Source organism: Oryzias latipes, chromosome 19 (genome assembly GCF_053564925.1).
Source record: "Oryzias latipes strain Hd-rR chromosome 19, Olatipes_Hd-rR_3.1".
NCBI classification, from domain to species: Eukaryota; Metazoa; Chordata; class Actinopteri; order Beloniformes; family Adrianichthyidae; genus Oryzias; species Oryzias latipes.
The window spans coordinates 1,026,286-1,053,858 of record NC_136255.1 but is presented as its reverse complement, the minus strand read 5'-3'; the positions used below and the strand labels follow the sequence as shown (position 1 = coordinate 1,053,858).

General features: G+C 44.7%; 1 protein-coding gene across 12 annotated transcripts; it reads right to left on the bottom strand.

Moving 5' to 3' along the window:
• LOC101165700 (pleckstrin homology domain-containing family A member 1) lies at positions 1–26,614 on the bottom strand. Of its 12 annotated transcripts, XR_013651602.1 has the most exons (14): positions 26,490–26,606; positions 25,301–25,397; positions 23,525–23,752; positions 18,813–18,869; positions 17,780–17,825; positions 17,359–17,456; positions 16,734–16,859; positions 11,716–11,835; positions 9,914–9,982; positions 9,452–9,516; positions 9,314–9,377; positions 9,007–9,096; positions 2,139–2,303; positions 1–898 (listed from the first exon to the last, which is right to left on the bottom strand). XR_013651602.1 is itself a non-coding variant. In XM_023949531.2 (13 exons), exons 2-13 carry the CDS (start codon positions 23,663–23,665, stop codon positions 679–681), a joined length of 1,164 nt encoding a protein of 387 aa, XP_023805299.1. In that variant the 5' UTR covers positions 23,666–23,752; positions 26,490–26,614; the 3' UTR covers positions 1–678. The 12 variants fall into 12 exon arrangements, 8 of the variants coding, with proteins under 8 accessions (XP_023805299.1, XP_078793827.1, XP_023805297.1 ...); XR_002872120.2 differs by lacking the exon at positions 25,301–25,397 and having other exon boundaries at positions 11,716–11,841; positions 26,490–26,614; XR_013651600.1 differs by lacking the exons at positions 2,139–2,303; positions 25,301–25,397 and adding an exon at positions 2,678–3,588 and having other exon boundaries at positions 11,716–11,838; positions 26,490–26,614.
• Positions 26,615–27,573: the final 959 nt, after the last annotated feature.

Here is a 27,573-nt window from a genome sequence, read left to right as displayed (position 1 = left end):
GAGGAGTTCAGTGTCTTTAATAAATAGATTAGAAAGAAAGGACCAAAGTGTTCCCGGCTGCAGGGACTTCCAATGATGTCAAAAGTGAGTGAGTCAAGTGGATGTGGAGTTTGGTTGCTTCCTTTTCCCACAACCATAAAAAAACAGTGAAACACAGAAAACCCACCACCAGGGAGGACGGAGACGCTGCACATGGAGCTCAATCTCTCATCCAGACATTAGAGATCAGCAGCTGGAAAAATACAAAGATTTTGAAGCCCTCAGAAAAAGGCGGGAAGCCGGGGCGTCGCCGCCGACCGGCCACAAAAGCTGGTGTCGCCTCAAAAAGAATCCCGTTTGTGCTGAACAGCTCCGCTGCTCTCAGCGCCTTCTGAACGTGGGCTGGAACTGAAGCCGCTCCCAAACGTCCCATCCTTCTTCTGACCTGGCCTTTGAGCAGGGAATGTGTCGGTGCCAATCTCACAGTGCTGCAGTACCGCTGTGAGCCTAAATCTCCTGTCGGCTCCATCTGCATCTCAACATGTGCAACAAGACTGCAGGGACACCACTGGATGCAGTAGGTGTCACTCCCAGAAACATGCGCTGGCACTTTCAGCCCTTAGAGCACAGACATTTGAAGGTCCGGACGTTCCTCCTCACCGTTGCTGCAACGTCTGTGGAGCGACTGGTCCTCCTCTGTCACTCTAAGGACCGCAGCCCCTCCTGCAGGGACAGACGGGGGCGCGTGGGGCGGAGCACCAGCGCGGGATGGACGCCGCTTAACCTCCAAGGCAGAAGACCGAGGTAGTTGTCCTGCTGGCACGTCTCCAGGGAAAGGCTGAGCAGCTGCTGGGGGGCAGTCTGGGTCCTGGTGCAGGGGGAAATAGAAGGTGGAGGAATATTGGGGGTCCCTGCACTCCTGTGGACACAAACAAAGAGGAGATGATGAGACTGAGGAGAGAAGATGGAAGCCAGCCTGGATGGACGGATGGATGGATGGAAAGAGGACCCCACCCCCACAAACACACAGGGTCTCTGCACAGTAGGAGGAACCAAAATAAAGTCTGGAAACACACCTCCTGCTCTGAAGACTGATGAGGAGGAGGAGGAGGAGGAAGCTGTTTTTCCTCTCCTGAATCCTCTGACTTATGTGTCCAACTTTCCTTTTCCAAATTCTACAACAACATTTAACTACAAATAAAAAAAACGCTCTTGTTTGTCTACATCTGTAATTAAACTGAAGATGTGCAGAACGTCCTTACTTATCCAAAGATTTGGTCTGTCTGGATAAAAAAGTCAAGTGTCTTATTGGATCCTCTTCCAGATCAGATAGAATGTCTTACGTCATACTTTGCCCTCTGTAGAACATTCAGGAACTGATGAGTAACCCTAACCTGCTCTGAAGTTAGTGCAGATGTGTGTTTTTTGTTCAGGTTGGTTTCCTAACTTAAATTGTTGCCTACATCAGTGGTCTTCAATCCCTGCAGCTGCACACCGGTACCGGTCCGTGGGTCACTTGGTACCGCCCGCAGACAAAAAAATACTTCGGTTAATTCATTTTCAGATTCTGCAATAAGGTTTATTTTGAAATGACTTAGTTTTGACACATCTCAAGTCGCTCGGTCGCCCGTCTTAAAAACATTCACTACATTTTTTAAAGTGTAGTGAATCAAAAACTTTGGTTGAATCTTTATCACAGGTGATATCATCATCAGACAGTTTCTAATTGTTTGTTTTAAACTACATTTCATGTAGTTGCATTTTAATTTGAAAATGCGATTTTTCCCAAACCTGAAGCCTAACTAAAACAAACGCTTTTGACTATGGAAATATGGTCTGACGTTAAACTGGTCAAAGGCTGGAGACCGCCGGTCTACATGGATGTGAAGCCGTGTCCCGCCTATCCTGCAGGGGGGGGCTGGTGAGCGCATCAAACCAGCACCCAGACTGCTGTCTGCTCAATGATCTGCTTCTGGTTCTGATGAAGGAAAAAAACGTTTTCCTCAGAATCACATGAGTTCCTCGTGGATCTTTAGGTTGGAGTGTTTGTGAAAATCAAAGCTACAGACTGAAGTTTCTTGTTCTCTGCTCGATGAGCAAACCCTGACATGAAACCCTCAGGGTCACACTCCAAGACGTCACATTTATGCCGCACGTACAAGCTAGTAATGCTGGAGCTGTCAGGGAGCAGGACAGGAAGCAGCGGTTGCTATGGAAGCTGAAAGCAGCAGGTGAGATGATTGGACGATGAGCGGCAGGAGGAAGCAGCGGGAAGGATGCGGCGGGGCTCATTTGAGGGGGGGTATAGTGTCAGACCTGAGCCTCTGAAAAGACAGACACAGACAGCAGCAGCAGCAGGTTAGCAAACAGGAAGAACGTTCTGAGGGAACAGGACAAGGAGGCAGCAGGTCAAAGGTCATGGTAATCCATGTGACTTCATGTGACGGGATGCTGCAGCAGATGAATATGCACATGTGACCCTCGATGGTCACACAGCAGACCCCTGGAGCTCATTCTGACCAAAACAGAACCAGAACTGGATGATCATCGTCAGGTGAGACGGTCGTCCACCGTTGACGTGCAGTGAACCCTTTCTGTGGTGCTTGGTGGAGGTGGAGCGGCCACCGTATGAAAGGTCAATGCGTAATAAGAGGAAGCGGTAATGGGTGAGGGGTTGAGGGGGCAGCAGGTGACCTACGTGCTGCAGGACGGCGTGTCCTGCTGTAAAGACGGACTGGAAAGCCGCCTGGCCTGACGCATCTGGAAACGACATTGACAACAGACTCGGTCACAAACAGCAGAATTCCTCCAGCAGAGGAGGTTCATGCCTGTCCGTCACTCATGGACCTCTGTGGACTTTGTCTGGGCCGCTTTCAGAAGCTTGGATGATGTTTAGGCACTTGCACACGTCTTTCACAAAAGTGCACACTCCAAATTATGTGCAAAGGGTTAGGGGTTTGCACATCACTCACACTTAGAGACCCCCCCAGAGAAAATGGTGTTTTGGATGTTTATAGCATGTTCTTTCTATGATGGAGGACATGTAGAAACAAAATTAAGATTAAAATAGCATTTCTGAGTGTTGCTTTATTCAAATAGCTGTGAGTCAGGAGCAGACGACATCATGATGTTTGTTGTGACGTATAAGTGACTACAGCAGGCCTCCAGCTTCCTGCTCTGCTCCATTCTGATCAACAGATCCAGGACCGTCTTTGTTTTCCTGGTCTGAGCTGGAATCTGGATCAGAACTGGACGGATGGTTTGCTCCAATATTACTCACCATTTCATGATGGGGTGTGAGGCGCTGTAAGCTAGTGGGAGAGAGTGTAAACAGATAGATGATGGGAAGGGGGGCTTACTCTCTGCTCTCAGCCCACAACTCAGAGGTCAATTACTAAGGATCTCCTGCAGCCCTGCAGAAACTATGTTCTAGAAACGGCGTAATCATGGTCAAAGGACTCCTGGGAACAGATCAAAGGATGATGGGGGACGGGCTGTAAGCTTGAGTGTTCGTATTTAAAAGGTCCCACATGAAATCTGATTGAAGAGTTTCCTGAAGACAAAGTGGAACTTCTGTAATCCGTCATGGAAAAAGAACAGCTCACCGTGCTGCACATGAAACAAACAAGAACACAAAAACACAAATCTTCACACACGCAATAAAGTAATAAAATAAGCCCCTCATAATAAAATACACAAATAAAAGAAAAATGATTATAAAAAGCTATAAAACAGAGAAGCCAGAAGGCACCGTCCGGTCTGTCCTCCTGTTGGCTGGGGGGTCAGCATTTATGCAGCACCACACACCCCCAGCACCTCCTGCCCCACAGACCCCCCAACCCCCAGGTCCAATGCGCCCAACATGGGCACACCGGGTCAGGAGGACCCGGAGCAAGAGATGCCAGAAGACAAGCAGGGCCAAGGGTGAGAAAACACTGGTGAACAGTCTAGATGTAGAAGTAATAGATAGAAGAGCTAAAATCTAAAAACAGCTCAAACATGAAGATATAGATTTAAATACGTTAAAGCTTGAAAAGTGCATAAAAAAAGTCTAAAACACCTGAAATATAAATGAGAAGAAGCTAAGACGTGTAAAAGAACAACTTGACTTAAAAGCATTAAACAAATAAATATGTGATAAAATAAAGTATAAGAGTAACATGAAGACTTATGACAAGCTGAATGAAATAGATGAAACCTTGACAGTGGATGAGGTAATAATCACATCCTCAGACCAGGCCGTGGATTTATGTCCTGACCCCAGTGACCTTCAGCAGACCCCAGTGACCTTCAGCAGACCCTAGTGACCTTCAGCAGACCCCAGTGACCTTCAGCAGATCCCAGTGACCTTCAGCAGACCCCAGTGACCTTCAGCAGACCCCAGTGACCTTCAGCAGACCCTAGTGACCTTCAGCAGACCCCAGTGACCTTCAGCAGACCCTAGTGACCTTCAACAGACCCCAGTGACCTACAGCAGACCCCAGTGACCTTCAGCAGACCCTAGTGACCTTCAACAGACCCCAGTGACCTACAGCAGACCCCAGTGACCTTCAGCAGACCCCAGTGACCTTCAGCAGACCTCAGTGACCTTCAGCAGACCCTAGTGACCTTCAGCAGACCCCAGTGACCTTCAGCAGATCCCAGTGACCTTCAGCAGACCCCAGTGACCTTCAGCAGACCCCAGTGACCTTCAGCAGACCCTAGTGACCTTCAGCAGACCCCAGTGACCTTCAGCAGACCCTAGTGACCTTCAACAGACCCCAGTGACCTACAGCAGACCCCAGTGACCTTCAGCAGACCCTAGTGACCTTCAACAGACCCCAGTGACCTACAGCAGACCCCAGTGACCTTCAGCAGACCCCAGTGACCTTCAGCAGACCTCAGTGACCTTCAACAGACCCCATTGACCTTCAGCAGACCCCAGTGACCTTCAGCAGACCCTAGTGACCTTCAGCAGACCCCAGTGACCTTCAGCAGACCCTAGTGACCTTCAGCAGACCCCAGTGACCTTCAGCAGACCCTAGTGACCTTCAGCAGACCCCAGTGACCTTCAGCAGACCCTAGTGACCTTCAGCAGACCCCAGTGACCTTCAATAGACCCCAGTGACCTTCAATAGACCCTAGTGACCTTCAGCAGACCCCAGTGACCTTCAATAGACCCCAGTGACCTTCAGCAGACCCCAGTGACATTCAGCAGACCCCAGTGACCTTCAATAGACCCTAGTGACCTTCAGCAGACCCCAGTGACCTTCAATAGACCCCAGTGACCTTCAGCAGACCCCAGTGACATTCAGCAGACCCCAGTGACCTTCAGCAGACCCCAGTGACCTTCAGCAGACCCCAGTGACATTCAGCAGACCCCAGTGACCTTCAGCAGACCCCAGTGACATTCAGCAGACCCCAGTAACCTTCAGCAGACCCCAGTGACCTTCAATAGACCCCAGTGACCTTCAGCAGACCCTAGTGACCTTCAGCAGACCCCAGTGACCTTCAGCAGACCCCAGTGACCTTCAATAGACCCCAGTGACCTTCAGCAGACCCCAGTGACATTCAGCAGACCCTAGTGACCTACAGCACACCCTTGTGACCTTCAGCAGACCCCAGTGACCTTCAATAGACCCCAGTGACCTTCAGCAGACCCCAGTGACCTTCAGCAGACCCCAGTGACCTTCAATAGACCCCAGTGACCTTCAATAGACCCTAGTGACCTTCAGCAGACCCCAGTGACCTTCAGCAGACCCCAGTGACCTACAGCAGACCCCAGTGACCTACAGCAGACCCCAGTGACCTTCAATAGACCCCAGTGACCTTCAGCAGACCCCAGTGACCTACAGCAGACCCCAGTGACCTTCAGCAGACCCCAGTGACCTTCAGCAGACCCCAGTGACCTTCAATAGACCCCAGTGACCTTCAACAGACCCCAGTGACCTTCAGCAGACCCTAATGACCTACAGCAGACCCTAATGACCTATAACAGACCCCAGTGACCTTCAGCAGACCCCAGTGACCTTCAGCAGACCCCAGTGACCTTCAGCAGACCCCAGTGACATTCAATAGACCCCAGTGACCTTTAATAGACCCCAGTGACCTTCAGCAGACCCTAATGACCTACAGCAGACCCTAATGACCTATAACAGACCCCAGTGACCTTTAATAGACCCCATTGACCTTCAGCAGACCCCAGTGACCTACAGCAGACCCCAGTGACCTTCAGCAGACCCCAGTGACCTTCAGCAGACCCCAGTGACCTTCAGCAGACCCCAGTGACCTACAGCAGACCCCAGTGACCTACAGCAGACCCCAGTGACCTTCAGCAGACCCCAGTGACCTTCAGCAGACCCTAATGACCTTCAACAGACCCCAGTGACCTTCAATAGACCCCAGTGACGTTCAATAGACCCCAGTGACCTTCAGCAGACCCCAGTGACCTCCAATAGACCCCAGTGACCTTCAGCAGACCCTAATGACCTACAGCAGACCCTAATGACCTATAACAGACCCTAATGACCTATAACAGACCCTAATGACCTATAACAGACCCCAGTGACCTACAGCAGACCCCAGTGACCTTCAATAGACCCCAGTGACCTTCAGCAGACCCCAGTGACCTACAGCAGACCCCAGTGACCTACAGCAGTCCCAGTGACCTTCAGCAGACCCCAGTGACCTTCAGCAGACCCCAGTGACCTTCAATAGACCCCAGTGACCTTCAGCAGACCCCAGTGACCTACAGCAGACCCAGTGACCTTCAGCAGACCCAGTGACCTTCAGCAGACCCCAGTGACCTTCAATAGACCCCAGTGACCTTCAACAGACCCCAGTGACCTTCAATAGACCCCAGTGACCTTCAGCAGACCCCAGTGACCTTCAATAGACCCCAGTGACCTTCAGCAGACCCCAGTGACCTTCAATAGACCCCAGTAACCTTCAATAGACCCCAGTGACCTTCAGCAGACCCTAATGACCTACAGCAGACCCTAATGACCTATAACAGACCCCAGTGACCTTTCAGCAGACCCCAGTGACCTTCAATAGACCCCAGTGACCTTCAACAGACCCCAGTGACCTTCAATAGACCCCAGTGACCTTCAGCAGACCCCAGTGACCTTCAATAGACCCCAGTGACCTTCAGCAGACCCCAGTGACCTTCAATAGACCCCAGTAACCTTCAATAGACCCCAGTGACCTTCAGCAGACCCTAATGACCTACAGCAGACCCTAATGACCTATAACAGACCCCAGTGACCTTCAATAGACCCCAGTGACCTTCAGTAGACCCCAGTGACCTTCAGCAGACCCCAGTGACCTTCAGCAGACCCCAGTGACCTTCAATAGACCCCAGTGACCTTCAGCAGACCCCAGTGACCTTCAGCAGACCCCAGTGACCTTCAATAGACCCCAGTGACCTTCAGCAGACCCCAGTGACCTACAGCAGACCCCAGTGACCTACAGCAGTCCCAGTGACCTTCAGCAGACCCCAGTGACCTTCAGCAGACCCCAGTGACCTACAGCAGACCCCAGTGACCTACAGCAGTCCCAGTGACCTTCAGCAGACCCCAGTGACCTACAGCAGACCCCAGTGACCTTCAATAGACCCCAGTGACCTTCAATAGACCCCAGTGACGTTCAATAGACCCCAGTGACCTACAGCAGACCCCAGTGACCTTCAATAGACCCCAGTGACCTACAGCAGACCCCAGTGACCTTCAGCAGACCCCAGTGACGTTCAATAGACCCCAGTGACCTACAGCAGACCCCAATGACCTTCAGCAGACCTCAGTGACCTTCAGCATACCCTAATGACCTACAGCAGCCCAGTGACCTTCAGCAGACCCCAGTGACCTACAGCAGACCCCAGTGACCTTCAGCAGACCCCAGTGACCTACAGCAGACACCAGTGACCTTCAGCAGACCCCATTGACATTCAGCAGACCCCAGTGACCTTCGCAGACCCCAGTGACCTTCAATAGACCCCAGTGACCTTCAATAGACCCCAGTGACCTTCAGCAGACCCTAATGACCTACAGCAGACCCTAATGACCTATAGCAGACCCCAGTGACCTACAGCAGACCCAGTGACCTACAGCAGACCCAGTGACCTTCAGCAGACCCCAGTGACCTACAGCAGACCCAGTGACCTTCAGCAGACCCCAGTGACCTTCAGCAGACCCCAGTGACCTACAGCAGACCCAGTGACCTACAGCAGACCCAGTGACCTTCAGCAGACCCCAGTGACCTTCAGCAGACTCGCGCCTCAGGACTTAATGGCTCTCGGAGGTTCATCAGCTTTAAGAAGGATTAAGACCATGAACACTTTTAAAAACTATTAAAATAATCTTAAATCCATCCTGAAGCGGACAGGGAGCCAGTGCAGAGATCGGTGTAATGTGTTTCCTCTTCCTGGTTCCTAAAAGGCGGCCCTTTATGATGACGCCATAAGGCTTTAGCGTATGATAGGAATCCATGTCCTATAATGCATTTGGACCTCTGAAAAAATACTGCTGGTGGCGTGCTCGCCATACTGGCGTGCTCGCCTGAAATTCACGCCTTGTGTGTCAAGAATCTTCTTCCAAAGACGCCCAGATTCCCAGCAACTGAAGACTGTAGACGATCGTCTGCAGATGCGCTTTATGTCTCTAAGACTGAAACACCATATTGGTTTTTTTATATTTTTCTTAATAAACAGACTTTTGTCTCATAAATGTATGACTTCAATTTTGTAAATTCTAAACTTATAACTATATTTTATAAAAAACTTATCCTACTCAATGTATTTCTGTTGTTAGTATTCTGGTGTCATGGTTCTGTATTTACCAGCCTTTGTGATTTCTGTTAGCTGAAGCCACGTTCCATTAAAGAGTTTTGTCCAGATGTCCAGTTTCCTCTACGGACCCATACAACCCAAAAACCTGTCGCACCTGTACAGGTCAGCCCTCTTCCTGCTGCTTATTGCAGATTCCCACACGCTCAGTGTTAGACTACATGCAGGTAAAGAGTCAAATAAGACATCTGCAGGTGAACATGTACCGTGTTTGCTGACCGCCCCGGGCCGCGCTGTGCAACAATGGCTCCAGAGATGGCCTTGATCCAGCTGTGCATTTCCTCTGGACTGTCAGCCTGATGGATGGAAAAAGAGTCTGAAGTAGAACATCACCCAGCCTCTTTCTTTGTCTCCACTGTCATGTGAATTCCCATCATGTTTTTAAACAAGCTTCAGCCAGTAAACAGACATTTCCAGTTTCAGAATCTCCTCATGAATTGGGAGTTTGGTGAAAATGAGTGACCATCAGGAAGCTCCAGCCCCAGGTCCTGAAGACAGAGAGGCAGCAGGCACCTGTATGTAGAAGGTTCTGGAGCTGGTCACCAACTCAAACAGGTTGTCCCTCAATATCAGGTCGCTGCAAAGCAGAGAAATAGCTGCTTAGCCTCTGGAAGAGCTCAAAAACACACAGGTGAGTTCAAGTCAACTCACCTGTGCTTGCATTCCTGGATTTTGTGGATCTCCTTTAGTGGGACGACTCTGAGGGCCTCTCGGTCCTGAAAAAACAAAAACACCACAGCTGAGTTTACGGGCTCAGTTCTGCCTCCAGACACAATATTTAGTGATGGTAAATCCACATCAACATGTGTGTGCCTGTTGACCCCCACACAACCCAATCCAGCCTGCAGAAGCAGGTCACATGCACACGTGCACTGGGTGTGTCTGTGCACGTGCTCAGACAGGCTGTGGTGAGCACATCGCCCACTGATCTGTCCACACAGGCATCATTCCACTGAAGGACGCATGTTGCAGCATGTGGAGAACAGCGAACAGGCCAAAACATGCCAGACACACACACATACACACACTTGTCCACACGTGTGTATGGGGGGGGTTCAGATGGATTTATTAGAAGCCCCGGCTCTGTGACCAAAGGAAAATCAAGGCTCTAACCAGGTCCGACTTGAAGTATCTCACAGCTTTTTCATCCAACATGAAGTACCTCCTCTTCCAGTTCTTCATCTGTAAAACCCAAAGATCTCAGATGAATTACAGAAAAACCATCACAGGTGATCAAAGTCCTGCTTAAAGGTCCCTCACGCAGTGAAGAAACATCAGAATCATTAAGCTGTAAAGAAAAAAAGAGGTTTGATGCTTTTTAACTCGTTTGCTTTAATCATTACCTTAGTCACAGCATCGCCCCTCAAAAGTAAAATGGTAAAAAGCTCCTGGTGTAAATTGGGATTCCAGCTCATAAAACCCACAAAAAACGGGATTTCAGAAAAAAGAATCCCATTTACTTCTGAGTTTTAGCAAAAAAGATCAAGACAGAGATACTGATACCATCAAAGCAAACAAAACAATGTGTTTTCTAAATGACAGCTCCATCTTTCATACTTCAATAGTCGTCTCCATCCAGATCCTCAGCAGAAGGAACCATGAAGTGGGATTTTGGGTTGAACAGCAGAGTTTCCCAGCATCGGACCCCAAATCCTGACTGACTGTGGAGATTTCACTCTGGACCTGCAGCAGCTCTGGTTCTGCTCCTCACCAGTCTTCCTCCCATCCCTCTGACCATGACGCCAAATGAAAGGCAGACCTTTGCTTTCATCACAAACAGTTCAGTCCTTCTTCTACTTGGTTCAGTTGAGACGTTCCCTTCCGTTGGTCCAGGCTCAGACGTTTCTTGATCCGAGGAACCCGATAGTTGGACCCCTTCCCTTGAATGTGGTGGTGTTTGAAGCTGTTCCTCCGCCTCATTTCACTCTTTCTGCAGTCCATCAGTTTCTTGAATCTGGTCCTTTTGAGGATCCGCTGGAGCTCACGGTCGTCTCTGTTGCAGCTGCCACAGTTTGTCCTTCCTTCAGACTTTCTGTTGATCTGCTTGGAACAGCCGCCTCCTTGGCGAGGAACTTTTGAGGCTTACCCAGACTATGGGGGGGATCAATGATGGTCCTCTGGCTGGTGGTCAGGTCTGAAGTCTCCCCCATATCCAACCCAACTGAACCAAACTGAACCTGTGGAGCTGCTTTGAGTTAGATGATCAGTTGGTGAAACTCAGCTCATGTCCCGCAAAATGTAGACAGATTTCTCACAGTATTCTCCTTTTTTCTTTTTCTTTTATGAGCTGGAACTCCAATTTATGTAAAAATAAACAAAGACTTGAAATCAATTAAACTGTGTCTTTATTCTACAAAAGTTTATTTTTTAAATTGAATGATGGAAATGAAACGCTTTTCCATGATACAGTATTCTACGTTTTGGAAAGGGTGAGTATTGGAAAACCCGTCTTTCCACAGCAAACAGCTCCTAACGACTACTAACGGCTACAGCAGACGGTCTTTGGAAAAGACTTTAGAATAATGCAGAAGCCGCTTCATCAGCTGAGTCCTCCACTTGTCTTCAGTCATTTTGAACCTTCGTTTTTAAATATCTACTGACTTTAACTTTCTTTAGCAATCATCGGAGCTCTACACTGACTGTAACCATTTTTAACTAGTTCATCTCTACCCACAGCGACCTTTAACCCTCTAACACCACAGCTTTAGCTCCAGTGGTTACGTACTTTTGACATCCGTAACATTTATACCGCTCATGTAATGAATGTGGTTCTGAAGCGCAGAAAAGCGGCTCTGTAATACTTCATGTCAGAAATATTTTGATGTGATCCTGGTCTTACCATGGGGGGGTAAGACTTTTGGGGGTGTTGGTGAGTGAGCTGGATGGGTGGAGTGTGTCGGGGGTGTGACTCTCACCACAGCTCCCTGTTTAACGCAGTATCCGGCCTTGATGAAGGGCTGGTCCTGGACTGTCCGGGATAGGAAGAATGGCAGCTGGTTGGGCGCCCGCCTCCCCTGATCCGACCCGCTGTCCCCCTGCTCCTTAACACAGACATCAAGCACCCCACCAAACTGAAATCCGACAAACTGCTCTCCTTTTTTCTCATTTCCGTCAAAACTCACTTCTCAAATCACAGAGTAAATAAAACAACGTACACTTTCAAATGGCGTGACTTGAACATTTTTCAGGCTTTTGATCCATTCTTCTGTCTCAGTTCTGCCTCATTTCTCTACCAACATTCAAACGTGTTTTTTGTTTACATCTGTCTTCAGACACATTCTGGTCATCTTTCAAAATGGTTCTAACATCCATTTTCAGGAAAACAAATGCGTTCCAGAACAGACTGAAATCTCCTAAAAACATCAGGTCTGGACAAATGTGAGTGAAGAAACACTGAACGCCTAAAAAGGACTTTTGAAGTCCTTCAGGACGGAGACCCACAGCTGCTCATTCAACCAGGCAAAGTCACAAGACGTTCCAAGCTTTGGTGAGGTGACAGCACTGGAAGGTCCGGCTGGTTCTTGTCATGCTGGAACGCTGCTGCTCTGTCAAAGCTGAACTTTAACTCTACGATATGAGTTCTTTACCAAAAGTGGAAGAACTCAGAGATCACACGAGGCTCAGATCTAAACCGACTGATTTGGTTAACTACAGGTCCTCATTTACAGTGCAGCCTGGAACTGCAGGGGAGATTCATGGCAGGACGTGAGCGCTCCTCACAGACACCACTGGTGATTGACAGCTGCAAGAACGAACACGATAGTCTGATTCACAGGAGGTTCCTGACAACACAAGTCCGGCCAGTCTATACTTGTCCCAGCGCCTGCTGGGTTGCTGGACCTGGGGAGCGGCAGGGACGCCATAAGTTACCCGTAGGCAACATGCTCCAGAATAAAAAAAAGGTTGAAAACGTTACTCAGTGCTTGCAGAAAGTGGCTTTGTGCTGCTAACAGAAAAGCGCATGGATGGAGGCGCTTTGGTCTAGTGGTGAGGACAAGTCCTTCATATTTAGTAGCGGTGCACGCGCCTTTGGCTGAACGGACGGCTCCCAGCTCAATGCCTGTAACCCAGAGATGCTTTTTCCACTTTAACCTCCACTGTATTACCCCTCATATGTGTGGAGACCAGAGACACCCGCGAATACGCAGAACCCCCCCCATCAAGCCGAAGAATGTCCGTCACCGACCCTTCCTCATTAAAAACCCTCAGAAACATTTCTGATGCCTGTAAAACATTTACTCAATGGAACATTACTTCACAAAAAGACTTTTTAATTCAGAGCATTAGACCGTAGTGTATTTTATAAAGCACGTTAGGAGAGTCACTGTCTCTACCTCCTTTATCACTAAACTGAGAGTTTCATCCATCATTCATTCATCCATCATTCATTCATCCATCAGTCGTTCATCCATCATTTATTCATCCATCATTCCTTTATCCGTCATTCATTCATCCGTCATTCATTCATCAATTATTCATTCATCCATCATTCATCCATCCATCCATCATTCATTCATCCATCAGTCGTTCATCCATCAAACATTCATTCATCATTAATTCATCCATCATTTATTCATCCATCATTCATTCATCAATTATTCATTCATCCATTATTCATTCATCCATCATTCATCCATCCATCATTCATCCATCCATCCATCATTCATTCATCCATCAGTCGTTCATCCATCAAACATTCATTCATCATTAATTCATCCATCATTCATTCATTCATCCATTGTTCATTTATCCATCATTCATTCATCCATCATTCTTTTATCCAATATTCATTCATCCATCATTCCTTCTTCCATCATTCATTCATCCATTATTCATTTATCCATCATTCATTCATCCATCAATCATTCATCCATCATTCATTAATTCATCCATCCATCATTCATTAATTCATCCATCATTCATTCATTTATCCATCATTCATCCATCATTCATTCATTCATCCATCCATCATTCATTCATCATTGATCCATCATTCATTCACCCATCATTCATTGATCCATCATTCATTCATCCATCATACATTCATTCATTGATCCATCATTCATTCACCCATCATTCATTGATCCATCAGTCGTTCATCCATCAAACATTCATTCATCATTAATTCATCCATCATTCATCCATTGTTCATTTATCCAATATTCATTCATCCATCATTCCTTCTTCCATCATTCATTCATCCATTATTCATTTATCCATCATTCATTCATCCATCAATCATTCATCCATCATTCATTCATCCATCATTCATTAATTCATCCATCATTCATTCATTTATCCATCATTCATTCATCCATCATTCATTCATTCATCCATCCATCATTCATTCATCATTGATCCATCATTCATTCACCCATCATTCATTGATCCATCATTCATTCATCCATCATACATTCATTCATTGATCCATCATTCATTCATCCATCATACATTCATTCATTGATCCATCATTCATTCACCCATCATTCATTGATCCATCATTCATTCATCCATCATACATTCATTCATTGATCCATCATTCATTCACCCATCATTCATTGATCCATCATTCATTTATCCATCATTCATTCATTGATCCATCATTCATTCACCCATCATTCATTCACCCATCATTCATTCATCCATCATTCATCCATCCATCATTCATTCATTCATTCTTCGGCAGCCGGTAAAAACGCCTACGGGCCGTGTGCATATCTGCCCCCCTCCTCCCCCACAGCACCCCCTCCAGACGCAAACATTTCATACAAGCATCTTGACTTGTCTGCGTTTTTGTGATGAACCGGAGGACTAAAAAAAAAGTGGAACACGACAAAGAGGGGGGAGCAAATTTTGGATTCAAGATAAAGAAAAGTCAGAAAGGAAATGTTGCATACATGTTTTGTTGCATACATGTTTTGTCGCATGCATGTTTTGTCGCATACATGTTTTGTCGCATACATGTTTTGTCGCATACATGTTTTGTTGCATACATGTTTTCTCGCATACATGTTTTGTCGCCTACATGTTTTGTCGCATACATGTTTTGTCGCATACATGTTTTGTCGCCTACATGTTTTGTCGCCTACATGTTTTGTCGCCTACATGTTTTGTCGCCTACATGTTTTGTCGCATACATGTTTTGTCGCATACATGTTTTGTCGCATACATGTTTTGTCGCATACATGTTTTGTCGCATACATGTTTTGTCGCCTACATTTTTTGTCGCCTACATGTTTTGTCGCCTACATGTTTTGTTGCATACATGTTTTGTAGCCTACATGTCTTGTTGCATACATGTTTTGTAGCCTACATGTTTTGTTGCCTACATGTTTTGTCGCATACATGTTTTGTTGCATACATGTTTTGTTGCATACATGTTTTGTAGCCTACATGTTTTGTTGCCTACATGTTTTGTTGCATACATGTTTGTTGCATACATGTTTGTTGCATACATGTTGTGTTGCATACATGTTTTGTTGCATACATGTTTTGTTGCATACATGTTTTGTAGCCTACATGTTTTGTTGCATACATGTTTTGTAGCCTACATGTTTTGTTGCCTACATGTTTTGTTGCATACATGTTTGTTGCATACATGTTTGTTGCATACATGTTGTGTTGCATACATGTTTTGTTGGATACATGTTTTGTTGCATACATGTTTTGTTACATACATGTTTTGTTACATACATGTTTTGTTGCATACATGTTTTGTTGTATACATGTTTTGTTGCATACATGTTTTGTTGCATACATGTTTTGTCGCATGCATGTTTTGTCGCATGCATGTTTTGTTGCATGCATGTTTTGTTGCATACATGTTTTGTTGCATACATGTTTTGTTGCATACATGTTTTGTTGCATACATGTTTTGTTGCATACATGTTTTGTTGCATAAATGTTTTGTTGCATACATGTTTTGTTGCATAAATGTTTTGTTGCATACATGTTTTGTTGCATAAATGTTTTGTTGCATCCATGTTTTGTTGCATAAATGTTTTGTTACATACATGTTTTGTTGCATACATGTTTTGTTACATACATGTTTTGTTGCATAAATGTTTTGTTGCATACATGTTTTGTTGCATAAATGTTTTGTTACATACATGTTTTGTTGCATACATGTTTTGTTGCATACATGTTTTGTTGCATACATGTTTTGTTACATACATGTTTTGTTACATACATGTTTTGTTGCATACATGTTTTGTTGCTTACATGTTTTGTTGCATACATGTTTTGTCGCATGCATGTTTTGTTGCATACATGTTTTGTCGTATACATGTTTTGTTGCATGCATGTATGTTTTGTTACATACATGTTTTGTTGCATAAATGTTTTGTTACATACATGTTTTGTTGCATACATGTTTTGTTGCATACATGTTTTGTTACATACATGTTTTGTTGCATACATGTTTTGTTACATACACGTTTTCTTACATACATGTTTTGTTGCATCCATGTTTTGTTGCATAAATGTTTTGTTGCATACATGTTTTGTTGTATACATGTTTTTTTGCATACATGTTTTGTTGCATACATGTTTTGTTGTATACATGTTTTGTTGCATACATGTTTTGTTACATACATGTTTTGTTGCATACATGTTTTGTTGCATACATGTTTTGTTGCATAAATGTTTTGTTACATACATGTTTTGTTGCATACATGTTTTGTTGCATAAATGTTTTGTTGCATACATGTTTTGTTGTATACATGTTTTTTTGCATACATGTTTTGTTGCATACATGTTTTGTTGTATACATGTTTTGTTGCATGCATGTTTTGTTACATACATGTTTTGTTGCATACATGTTTTGTTGCTTACATGTTTTGTTGCTTACATGTTTTGTTGCATACATGTTTTTCAGTGAGGTTACTGCGGCCCCACAGTCCAACCGCTCTGCTGCAGGGACAGCAGGAAGTACCTGCGTGGCTGTGATGATGGGAACTCCTCCAACGATCTCCGTTTTGTAAGAAACCTGCTTCATAGCACCAAGGACTTCCTGTGGATTCTCCACATGGCTGCTGTGTCCTTCTCCAGGTTTTGGCACCTTCATCCCAACAGAGAGAGACTCTTAGGCAGGTGTTTTCTGAACTGACAGGAGCATTAACACCACAGGCACAGTTCCAGTTTTGTCATCACTGAGAAGCATTTACTGTGTATAAGAAGTGGACTGAGTGTGACATCACCAACAGCAAACGGTTTACTTCCAGCTCCAACAAAGTGAAGTCAATTCAGTCGTTGTTTCTTCACGGTAAAGACGGCACCATGTTGGAGCCAGACGACAGTAAGCAGTGATTGGTCCGAGTCGGTCGGAGTTATCGTTTCTATGGGAACTACTGTCACCAATTACCAACCCTCCAGTTTATTTTTAGCCTCAGCTCTCTGGTCCAATCAGGTCTGGAGTGGGATTTATAGATGCTCTCTTTGTGTTCTGAAACTGAGCTTCATCTGTCTGCTTTCATGGCCCATTTTCCAAAACTAAAGCGTGGCCAACAGGGCCACCTGTGACCCGTGCCCGTGAGAGGATGTTCGTGGAACGTGCTCACCGTGATCTTGGTGGCGTTGTTGAGGACATTGATCCACTCCACCAAGTCCTGCTGGTCGTTGGCCTGCAGGTAGAGCTTCCTCATGCCTGCATTAACCACTGCACAGACCACAGAGAAGGATATGAAAATATCTGCCCCCTCCCTGCAGGTCAGTTTATTGTCATTGCAGTTTCCTCCTATTGAGTGACAAACAGCCACTGTTGAACATTGGAGGAACAACAAGCAGACAAAACAGAGGAAATACACCAAACAAAGAGTGGGGGGAGGAGGGGGGCACTCTGAACGAGACAACCAGGTTCATGTTGATGGTAAGTTTTAGCCTGAAGACCATTTGACAGAATTCAGAATACTGAGCTCTGGATGACGCAGAGGAAGAAGAAAACGGAGAAAGAGAAAAGGGGGGAAACCAAAGCGGACCTACCAAAACAAAACTCTGCCTTTGGTCTGAGCTTGGTGGCATCGCTGACCTGAAACGGCATCAAGCATCAGAATGGTTAGGTGGGTGGGGATCCAAGCACCACTTTAGAGCCACTGTGGATCATCAGTGACTGTAAGAACCATCGTGAACTGAGGAGTCACGTCAGGACATTTATTTAGTCATTGATGAACATTTTTGATCAAAGTTAGCTTTTAAATGAGAAACATCAACAGAGTCTGACATTCCCGATGTCATCACAGGTGGATGTGGGTAAACCTGTGCGCAGGCGGCACCCACTAAATATCACTACATATCTAGAGTGTACACCGCTAGGTGAACATGGAGAGAAAGCCTGCAACTTGCAAGGTTAAGAAAGGTCCAGTACAGAATTATGTTTGAAATTAACCTCCGCTTTGTTTCATTTAACTGAAAGAAAATGTCAAAGCCCACAGAACCTAAGTAAGGAAGGTTTCTATAGTCCAGTAATTGGGATTAATTACTGAAATATGAGCTGTAATTCGTTACGTTCCTCCATCACTGACAAAAGTAATTAAATTACAATAATATGTTACTTTGTAATCTGTTCCCCCCAACACTGGCTGTATGTAAAAGAAGTCATGACTTTGAGATGTTAAGTTTCAGATGCTTTTGGTGTTGAGTATGACCACAGAGATCCCAAAATAGCCATGGGAGAATATTATGGAGCTTAGAGATCTAACATGAGCAGAGATGAGGTCCAGAACAGAACCCTGTGGAACCCCAAAGGACGGGCAGTACCAGATGAATCTTTTCTCCTGATAGGATGAAGTTTCACTCTGAATAACAGCACTTAGATCATTTAAAAACAGTGCCAGAGCATTTTGTCTAAACAGATGACATGAGGTTTATGTTCTCATCATCCACTCTGTCTTATCTGGAGGCTGCAGACAGTAAAAATCTGCATGGATGTTATACACCGTATGTCATGAAAATAAATAATCTAAAAAAATCCAAAAGTGAGAGCTGGTAAAAGACGTGTCCTCTCCCAAACACTGACCTTAGAGATGTAGGTGAGTTTGAGACATCCCACCTTCTCTGCACCTGCAGGCAGATTCTGCAAAGAAAGCAAAAACATCAGCTGATGACAGAAACAACTGCTTACAAATATTTGCGTAGAGGGATCTTAAGGTTTTCCCTCGTTTTCTGAAATTCATCCTCAGAGTGAACAAAACATCAGAGTTTAAACATGGACAATCCATAAAAAGGTTTAATATTTTTTTTATTGTTTGTTAGAAATGAAAGACGATAAAAAATCTCCAAAATTAAATAATTCATTCATTCATCTTCTTCTTCAGTTTGTCCCTTTCGGGGTCACGGGGCTGCTGGAGCCTATCCTGGCCACTTGTGGGCGAAGGCGGGGGACACCCTGGACTGTTCGCCAGTCTGTCACGGGCTAAAATAATAAGAATAATAATAATTGATACTTTATTTATCCCTCAATGGGGAAATTCTTCTCTGCATTTTGACCCATCCCCTGGGGGGAGCGGTGAACTGCAGGCTGGCCGCGCTCGGGGGGGCGACAGCTGGCTGGGGAGGGCGGGGATCGATACGCCGACCCTTCGGTTGTTGGATGACCTGCTCTACCGCCTGAGCTACACTGCCGCCCAAAGAGAGAGGTAATGAGCAGAAAACGTTTTTTTAGCCTTTCGGCTCCTCCTTTGTTGCCACAGCAAACCTTCTGCCTCCATCCATCTTCATCACCAACACCAACCAGCCTCACATCCTCCTTCTCCACATCCATCAACCTCCTCTTTGGTCTTCCTCTTTCCTGGTACCTCCAACCTCAGCATCCTTTTACCAACATCATCATTATTCCTCGTCTCAACGTGTCCATTCATCTCCACGACATGATCTGTTCCTCAGATGGATTCCCAAAGAGAACCTTAACATCTTCATGTCTGCTGCCTCCAGCTCTTCCTCCTGTCTCTGAACCAACAGCATGGCTGCTCTCACCACAGTCTTCTTCACCTTTCCTTTCTTTCTGGATGACACTCTTTAGTCACACCTGAAACCTTCCTCCACCCGTTCAGACCTGTTTCCACACACCTCCTAAGCACTTTAGGACTGTTGACCCTAAGAACTTAAAGCCCTCCACCTTCTCCCCCTCTGCTCCCTGTAACCTCCTCGTTCCACTCGAGATCTTCTCATGTATCGTCTTTCTGCAGCTGACCATCAGAGCAAACCTCCACCTCTCTGGATGTTCCTTCACCTGTTCTCTGCTCTCACAACAGATCACAGTGTCATCTGCAAACATCATGATCCACAGAGATTCCTGTCCAACCTACTCTGTCAGTCTGTCCATCACCACAGAAACAAGAAGGAGCTCAACGCTGATCCTTGGTGCAGCCCCACCTTCAACTCCTCTATCATGTTCCTCCTCCATCTGCTTTTCAGAATTCTCCTTCCGTCTTTTCATCACAATTAACATATTTCCATCAATCATCCTAACCTGCCGAACATCCTTCCTTGCATCTCGGTTTCTCCATCTCACCAGTAAAGATCCTTTGTCTCATACAAGTCATCTCCACCTTTACCTTGTGGTGCCCCCCCCCTCCCCCGTACCTCTGTCTCCTGTCCTCCCTCCACTCTTACATGTCTCCCTGAGTTCCTCTGTTTTCTGGAAAACTGTCTTCAACACTGACATTTCCATTCTTTTAGTCCACCAGCACCATCTGTCCTTCTGCATTCCTGTCCTGAACACCAAACGTGACCATCGCTTCCTCGCCACCTTTGTTTCCTTTACCCAAAGGTCCGGTAAAAACAAGAGTCAAAGCAGGAACCTTCTGAAGGAGCTGGCGGTTTTATACCACAATGCTTACAATCTTTCAAATGAAAACACAAAGAGAGGAAACCCACGGCTGTGAAGCCTTTGTAAGGACATTTAGCTGCTATTTTTATGGAGCTTTTATGAGTCATCATTCAAAGTAATAAGCAATTCTCAATAAACAATTCAATATGCAATTCATGCTTGGAATATAAAAATACATTATGCAATTTAGAATTCAGTTTTTAAAATGTAGAATTCAATATGATAATTTAAAAAATAAAATATTAAATGAATTCATTTTAAAGTCACTTTAAATCTATTGCATTGTAATATTACAATGTTCTCAGCTGAATTTGCACAACAGCTGATAGCTTCAGTCATTTGTTGATGCACAGTTATATTTTATGTTTGGTGTGAATATCTTCCTGTAAATATCCTACCCTATCTTTACTTTATTTAACCTTTGACCTTTTGGCATTCAGAGTGAACAGCAAAGTAAACATCTCATTGTGCAGGGAAACCCGTTTCCTTACTGAGCAAATGACAATAAACCCCTTTGAATGCTTTGAATGCTGTTTTGGTGTCAAAATGCAAATGAAAATGCAAAACAGCACCTCCTGTTGTAATGCATTTTCATTTTCATCGCATCGTGCTTTATATGTGTCTAGTGCTAATATCGCATATTGGGAGTTTTCCTCGTATCGTGCAGCCCTAACACCAAGTCTTTCATACCGCTGTGAAAGAAAAAGCCCGGAGCAAGATTCACCAGATTTGCAGCGCTTCAACATTTCACACCCAGCCTCCTCCAACTGTAGGTGGTGGGCAACAGTAGACAGAGACTTAGAAGGCCCTCCCTGCTTCTCCAGTGTGAACACCATGGACTAAATTCAAGAATGTGCGTTTGGTGAAAAAAGGTAAAACGGTGAGACTTTCAGAGAAATGTCCCTATCGCCTGGATCAAACCAGGAGGAATGGATCTGAAATTTAGGCCAATACGAGATGAGGAAAACTCGCAATTTGCGATATTAACGATCAATACTGCCATGACGATAGAACTTGCGATACATGTCCAGATACCAAAATAACCAAATACATCATTTCCATTTCACTGGAACAGTGTAATTTTAATAAGACTCAACATACCTTAAATTATACTCCAAATGACCCTAGTTTAAATAGGAGGCGAGCATCTGACATGAAAGGATTCCATCCGATTGGTCAATTTTATAAATGGATTTATTTGATTCGTTAAATACTTAAAGTTGCCATAAGGTTGTTTTAGCACATTTAAGGTAACTATTTGTTGCAATTTTAGCCGACTTTTGCGATACGCGTAATGCACAGCTTGATATTGCGATAAGGATAAATGTGTGCCATTTATTGTGTATGTTTACTTTAAATGTATCCTTTGCTTGAAACAAAAGGAAGGAAAATAAAATAAAAACATTTTTGACCTGCTATAAATAAAGATTGTGTCAAAGAAAAAGAAAGTAAAACCTCTTTCAGGAATCTGACAAAAGAGTTCCTGATCTTCCCGTCTCTGCAGAGGTTCCTGTTCCAGCAGGTCTTAGAGTTTAACGCCGGGACTTTTCTTACAGGCCACTTCAATACATTACTTCCTTATTGACTGGAACCTCGTAACAAACCAGCTTTTATATCTGAAAGGCGTCATCTCTAAGCTGACGTTCCTCCTGTATGTAGCGTGTTGGCAGGAGGAGAACGACAGCAGACCATAGCCAGCACGGGGGGGGACAAAAAAAGGTTAAAGGAGGAGGAGAAGGACAGGACATGACTTCCACAAATAGAACAAGTCTGAATGAACGGATACTTTGTCTTATTGATGCTAGTGTGCAGCTCCTCCTCTTCCTAGTCTTCCCAAAAACCCAATCCTTCTACTGTAAACCGGACACACAGATGCCTTTTCTACCAACAGTGGGATCTGCTAGTATTGATTTGAGCAAATATAGACTCTGAAAAAATGTAAATGCAACATACATGAACAGAGATCAAGTACCGGTTCACAAAGAGAAAGCGTGTCTAGGTTAAATAGCACTATGAACTACTTTATGTGAACTGTATGCATATGGATTCTGCAAACAGCCCTTTAGAAGTAAATGTACAAACAAATTCTATAATGATATCTTCTCTAACTTCAGAATTACAAATGACATCTTTTCTGTCGCCTTTTCCCTTTTGGTTCCTTTGGATTGTTTTAGACGACTTTGTTTTGTTCCTTTTGTCTGGATGTTGTTTTCCTTTAAACACATGAAGTCTACCTACAGAAAGGTTCATTTAGAATGTACCTGAGGATTCACATGCATTTGGCTTCTCTGCTGTGTGGTTATGAGCTGGCTTTATACCAAACTCTGCTTCTTTACATTTATATCCCGCTAGATCATCGTCCACACGGTGACGGGCGCTGAGGTTTGAGTCTGCTAAAGTTCACGTTCTGTTCCCCGTTTGGACCCCAGAGTCAAAGGACAAAACTGTTTACATCTAACCAGGAAGTACAGGAGCACGGATCTAAATTAATGTGATGAAACGGAGTGAAACTAAACCGGAAACGTTTAAGGAAGTACAGCGTTAGTAGGATTCTAGATGTTTTAAGGTTGTAAAACCCTCACTACACACTAAATACACTTTTCTTAAACATGTTCATACTTTTCTCTCTTGTTTACACTCTCAAAGTTTAAACCTTCATAGAATAAGTCCAATATAACAGAACAAACACTAAGATCAGAAAGCTGAACGCATTCTGTACAGCAGACATTGGTTGACAATAGTCTACAGCCAATCAGGACACAGAACACAGAAATGTGCAAAATAGGACTAAAAACTCCTGGAAACATCAAGAGCGCAAAAAGGGGAACCGCAACACAGAGAGGGAACGCTGAGTAGAAATGTAAACATGCAGAACTCTACAGCAGCTGCACACGGCTCACCTGGGGGTTGTCCATGTACCACTGCAGGCTGCCCTGCTGGCTGTCCAGGATGAAGTAGCGGCGCAGGAAACGGCCGCTGTTCTCATCCTCCTCCACATCCAGGAAGCCACAGATGCGGTTCTGTCGGTCCACGTACGGCATCTCAACCCCGGCCAGCTCAGCCCGCCCTGGGGCATCACAGGGACTCTGCGTTCAGCTCCAGTCACGCTGACTCCTCCAATGAGCTCACTGGTTGAAAATGATGTTTTACCATCAAAAATACAATCCCCGGTCTAAAGCCCCAGTCACAACTGCCCTTACGACGTGCAGACGACGCATATTCATCCGTGAGGGCAGTTCAGACTAGGGGTCGTGTCACACAACCACTACGTACATTTTGCGCACGTTGCACTGATTAAAACTTGGTAAACGTGAAAACATACGGAAAAAGTGAGAAAAGTTGTGGTCTTTATGTGAAATTTTCACAGATGTTTTATGAGTTAACCATGTTAAAACCATGGAAGCAGTACGAATAAACCATGGAAAGAACATGTAAATCAAAGTAAAACATGAACTGTGCGTGATTATTGCCCTTTTTTATGCAATTCCTTAGGGATTCGTACGTCAATTACATACTTTTAACGTGATATGTGTGATATGTGTGCTGTATATGCATATATTATATATATATATATATATATATATATATATATATATATATATATATAAAAGGTGTATATGTGTGGTACATCCCTGAAAGGTCCATTAGATCAGTGTTTTTCAACCTTTTCTGAGCCACGGCACACTTTAACCTTGACAAAAATCCTGCTGTTTACCAGCATCCAAAAATTAAAAATAAAAGTACGTAGAAACTCATAGTCTGTATTGATGTACAGTCCCTCCATGATCTCACATGTATTTTTGTGATAAATGTGGCAGAAAAAGCTGGAAGCTGCAGCTGTTTTTCTAAAAGATGGAATAAAAGTTAAGTTAGAAGATTTAAAAACTGTTTGATGTGAGTATGTTATGGTTTCAAGACGTTTAACAAAGACGACTCATTGTGCACTGAGACACTGTCAATTTAACCCAATGCATCATGGGAGATGTAGTGATGTCAGACAGACTCTCTTCTCTGAGCTTCAATGTTTTGTTCACTTGTTCCACGGTCTGACACCGGATTCTGTGGAAAGCTACACCGCTAAAGACGAGCTTTAGCTGCTATTTTTGTTGGAACTGAGAGACTTTATGAGCAGAATCTGAACAAGGAAGTGAATACTTTAACCACTTCTGATTGGTCAGACTGATGACATGTGATTAAGCCTCCAAGAATGATTGGTGGAGACAGTTAAAGGGGCGGGACTTTTCCAAAATCAGGGCTGTAGGTGCGGCTAAATCGCGGTACCGTCATTCTAATCAAAATGTCTTTAATAGAATCAAATAAACACAAAGAAAAAGTATTTTCTGATCTTTCATATTCCAAACTACTCAGTGTTTTATCAGGGCCTGTTTGGATGAACACAGAGCTGAAATCCTGGAGATGGGAAATGTTTTTAGATCAGTTAATGAGGGTCATTTGTGTGCCACGACATACTAAAACTGGTTGAAAAACACTGCATTAGATGCACGTGGGGCAGTCGTGGAAAGCCATAAATTGCATATGCATCTTGCTAAAATAATGCATGTTTGCCTAAGATTTACATAATAAATGCGTATAAACTATGTAAAATACGCATAAACTGCAGAAATTCTCAGCCGACCAAAAAATGTGAACAGCTCAAAACGAAACCCTCGACGGACCTCTGTGCACATCGACGAACGCAAGAAACACATGAATGATGAACATCACAATGGTGCGCAGCATGGTGGTGTAAGGCTGCTGATGTGGGCTCTTCAACTGTGGGAAAACAAAAAGCAAAAAACCTTTGAGAAACCTCTTGATGAGTGGGCCTGTTCTTGACAGAAGACAAACATCTCTCACATTTTCCGTCTGCATCCTTCTTCTGAAAAACCACACCCCCACTGTGACATCACAATCAGCTGATTCTTTGGATGGTTGTCAGTCAGATAGACCTGTCAGGTCTGTGACATCACAGCAGTGGTTTCAGGAGAAGACAATCACAGGTGGGTGGCAGTGCGGACGCCACTGGAACTCGGTTTTGTCGTCTGGATAAGTCCAGAATTTGGATCTGCCGTGTCCTGATCCGAGGATCTTTTACCTGACCCAGTCCCTGACGGTTTTGCTCATTTTGCCGTGTCTTATCTCCAGTTCTGCTCATGTGCAGATCAATGTTTTGATCTCATGCAGCGTGCGTCACGTCTAATCTCCAGCAGATATTCAAAGCGCTCTGGAGAATTTGGCCACCGGTGTGCAGTGGGCAAAGCCCACCAGGGCTGCATCTCCGATGTCTCCTTCAGAGGTTTGGAGAGTGGACAGGTGGAAGAATCTTTGACCTCAGGACCAGCTGACTGTCAAAACTTGGAGTGCACTTCCTGTCACATCTCACACTTTGCAAGGAGCGACTATTGAGGGAATGACCATGATTGGCTCTACATCTGCAGCACGTGAGCGTGCCTGCCCCATTGCGCCTGCGTCAGACCCTCACGTCTCACCCTGGGGTTAGTGGTGTCTGAGGGCTTGTCCCACTTTGGTAAAGGTGTTGGCTGGGTTCGGACCCTGAAGCACCATCTACCAGACAGAGCAGGGAGCCACTGGCCTCACGTTTCTGTCCAGATTATTTTCCAGGGTTTATCCTATTCGCGCGCGCCGCTCAGGTGCTGAGAAAAGCGCTCGTGGCTCCCATCATGCCCCTAACTGCTCCTCACGTAAATAATCGACTGCTGTCACGGACGGGCCTAACAGCCGCGGTTCTCGTAGCGCCGCCGATATTGTTGGTCAACTGTTGACTCGTATTTCTTGTTGTACAGACGTTCGCGCGCGCGCGTGTGTGTGTGGGCAGGAGAGCGCTGACGTTGATGGAGTACTTACAGAGCTCGGCTCAGTCCGGGGCTGGTCAGGCAGGCAACTGCGCGGTACCACTGTCAAACCCAACGTCGACACGGCGCACCACTTCCGGTGGCTTTGTCAAAATAAAAGACGGGCGGTGTTTCAACGAGAATTTCAAAATAAAAGATCTTTTGGAGAAGAAAAAAAAAAAGAAATGTGACATCACTGCAAAAGTTGTGAAATACATTATTTCTAGTGTATTAGGATGTTAGGACATCCAAAACAAGCACAAAAGTAGATTTAATTGCTGTGTTTTTCCCTTGCTTTGCAGCTTAGCAGGCAAACAGGAGCTTCTTGTATGCACAGATTTAAAACCCTGTTTATGTTACTGTAAGTTTTTTTCACCCATAATTCAAAGGAATGTGCAATTTTTAATTGAAAAATCAATTTGCAATTTGATCATGTAATTTATGCCACTAAATTAACTTTTAAGTCTGTTAAAAACAAAGAAAATGTGTTTTCTTTTCATTACATCCCTTTAATAAGTTTTATTTCTTGTTAATTCAACTACATTAACAGTTTTTTCTTGTCCAGCAGCTGAGCAAACAGATCAGAGATGAAGGTCTCCTGTGTTTGACAGATTTTACTGTTACAAGGGGGGGGGGGATATGAGCCTACTGACACACAAGGAGTATATTTGTGTAAACCCTTTCTTGTATTTGAGGAACTTTATTTTTAATAATTAGTTTGTGTACATTTCTTGTTCGACTGAACGGAAAAGAGAACAGAGGAGTGAGTGTAATGTGTGGGGGGGGGGGGGGGGGTGTAAGGCACGGAAAGGGGGAAAAAAGGGGGTTGTAGAAGTTGGTTAAAAGACTAGGAGAAGAAAAAATTACAAGAAGAGGCAACAAGTCGTTGGAGGTTTATCAATATTACTGTCACATGAAGATGTGTATCACAAGGGGTGGGGCCTGTCCACAGATGCACTCAATATTACAAATAAACCTGTTGGTTCCAAAAACCTTCACACACAAACATGTCAACATGTACACAAAACAACTACAGAACAGCCCAAATGCACTTATGCATGCAAACACCTGTCATGTATATCATTCTGTCGCACATA

Excerpts from the sequence above, each read along its gene's own strand:
- LOC101165700 (XM_023949529.2), bottom strand. The coding sequence starts at position 23,665 with ATGCCGTACGTGGACCGACAGAACCGCATCTGTGGCTTCCTGGATGTG. Across the intron at positions 17,457-17,779 it reads AAAGGCAGAGTTTTGTTTTG|TGGTTAATGCAGGCATGAGG; the intron begins GTAGGTCCGCTT and ends TGGTCTGTGCAG. Across the intron at positions 899-9,006 it reads CGGGGCGGTCAGCAAACACG|GAGTGCAGGGACCCCCAATA; the intron begins GTACATGTTCAC and ends TTGTGTCCACAG.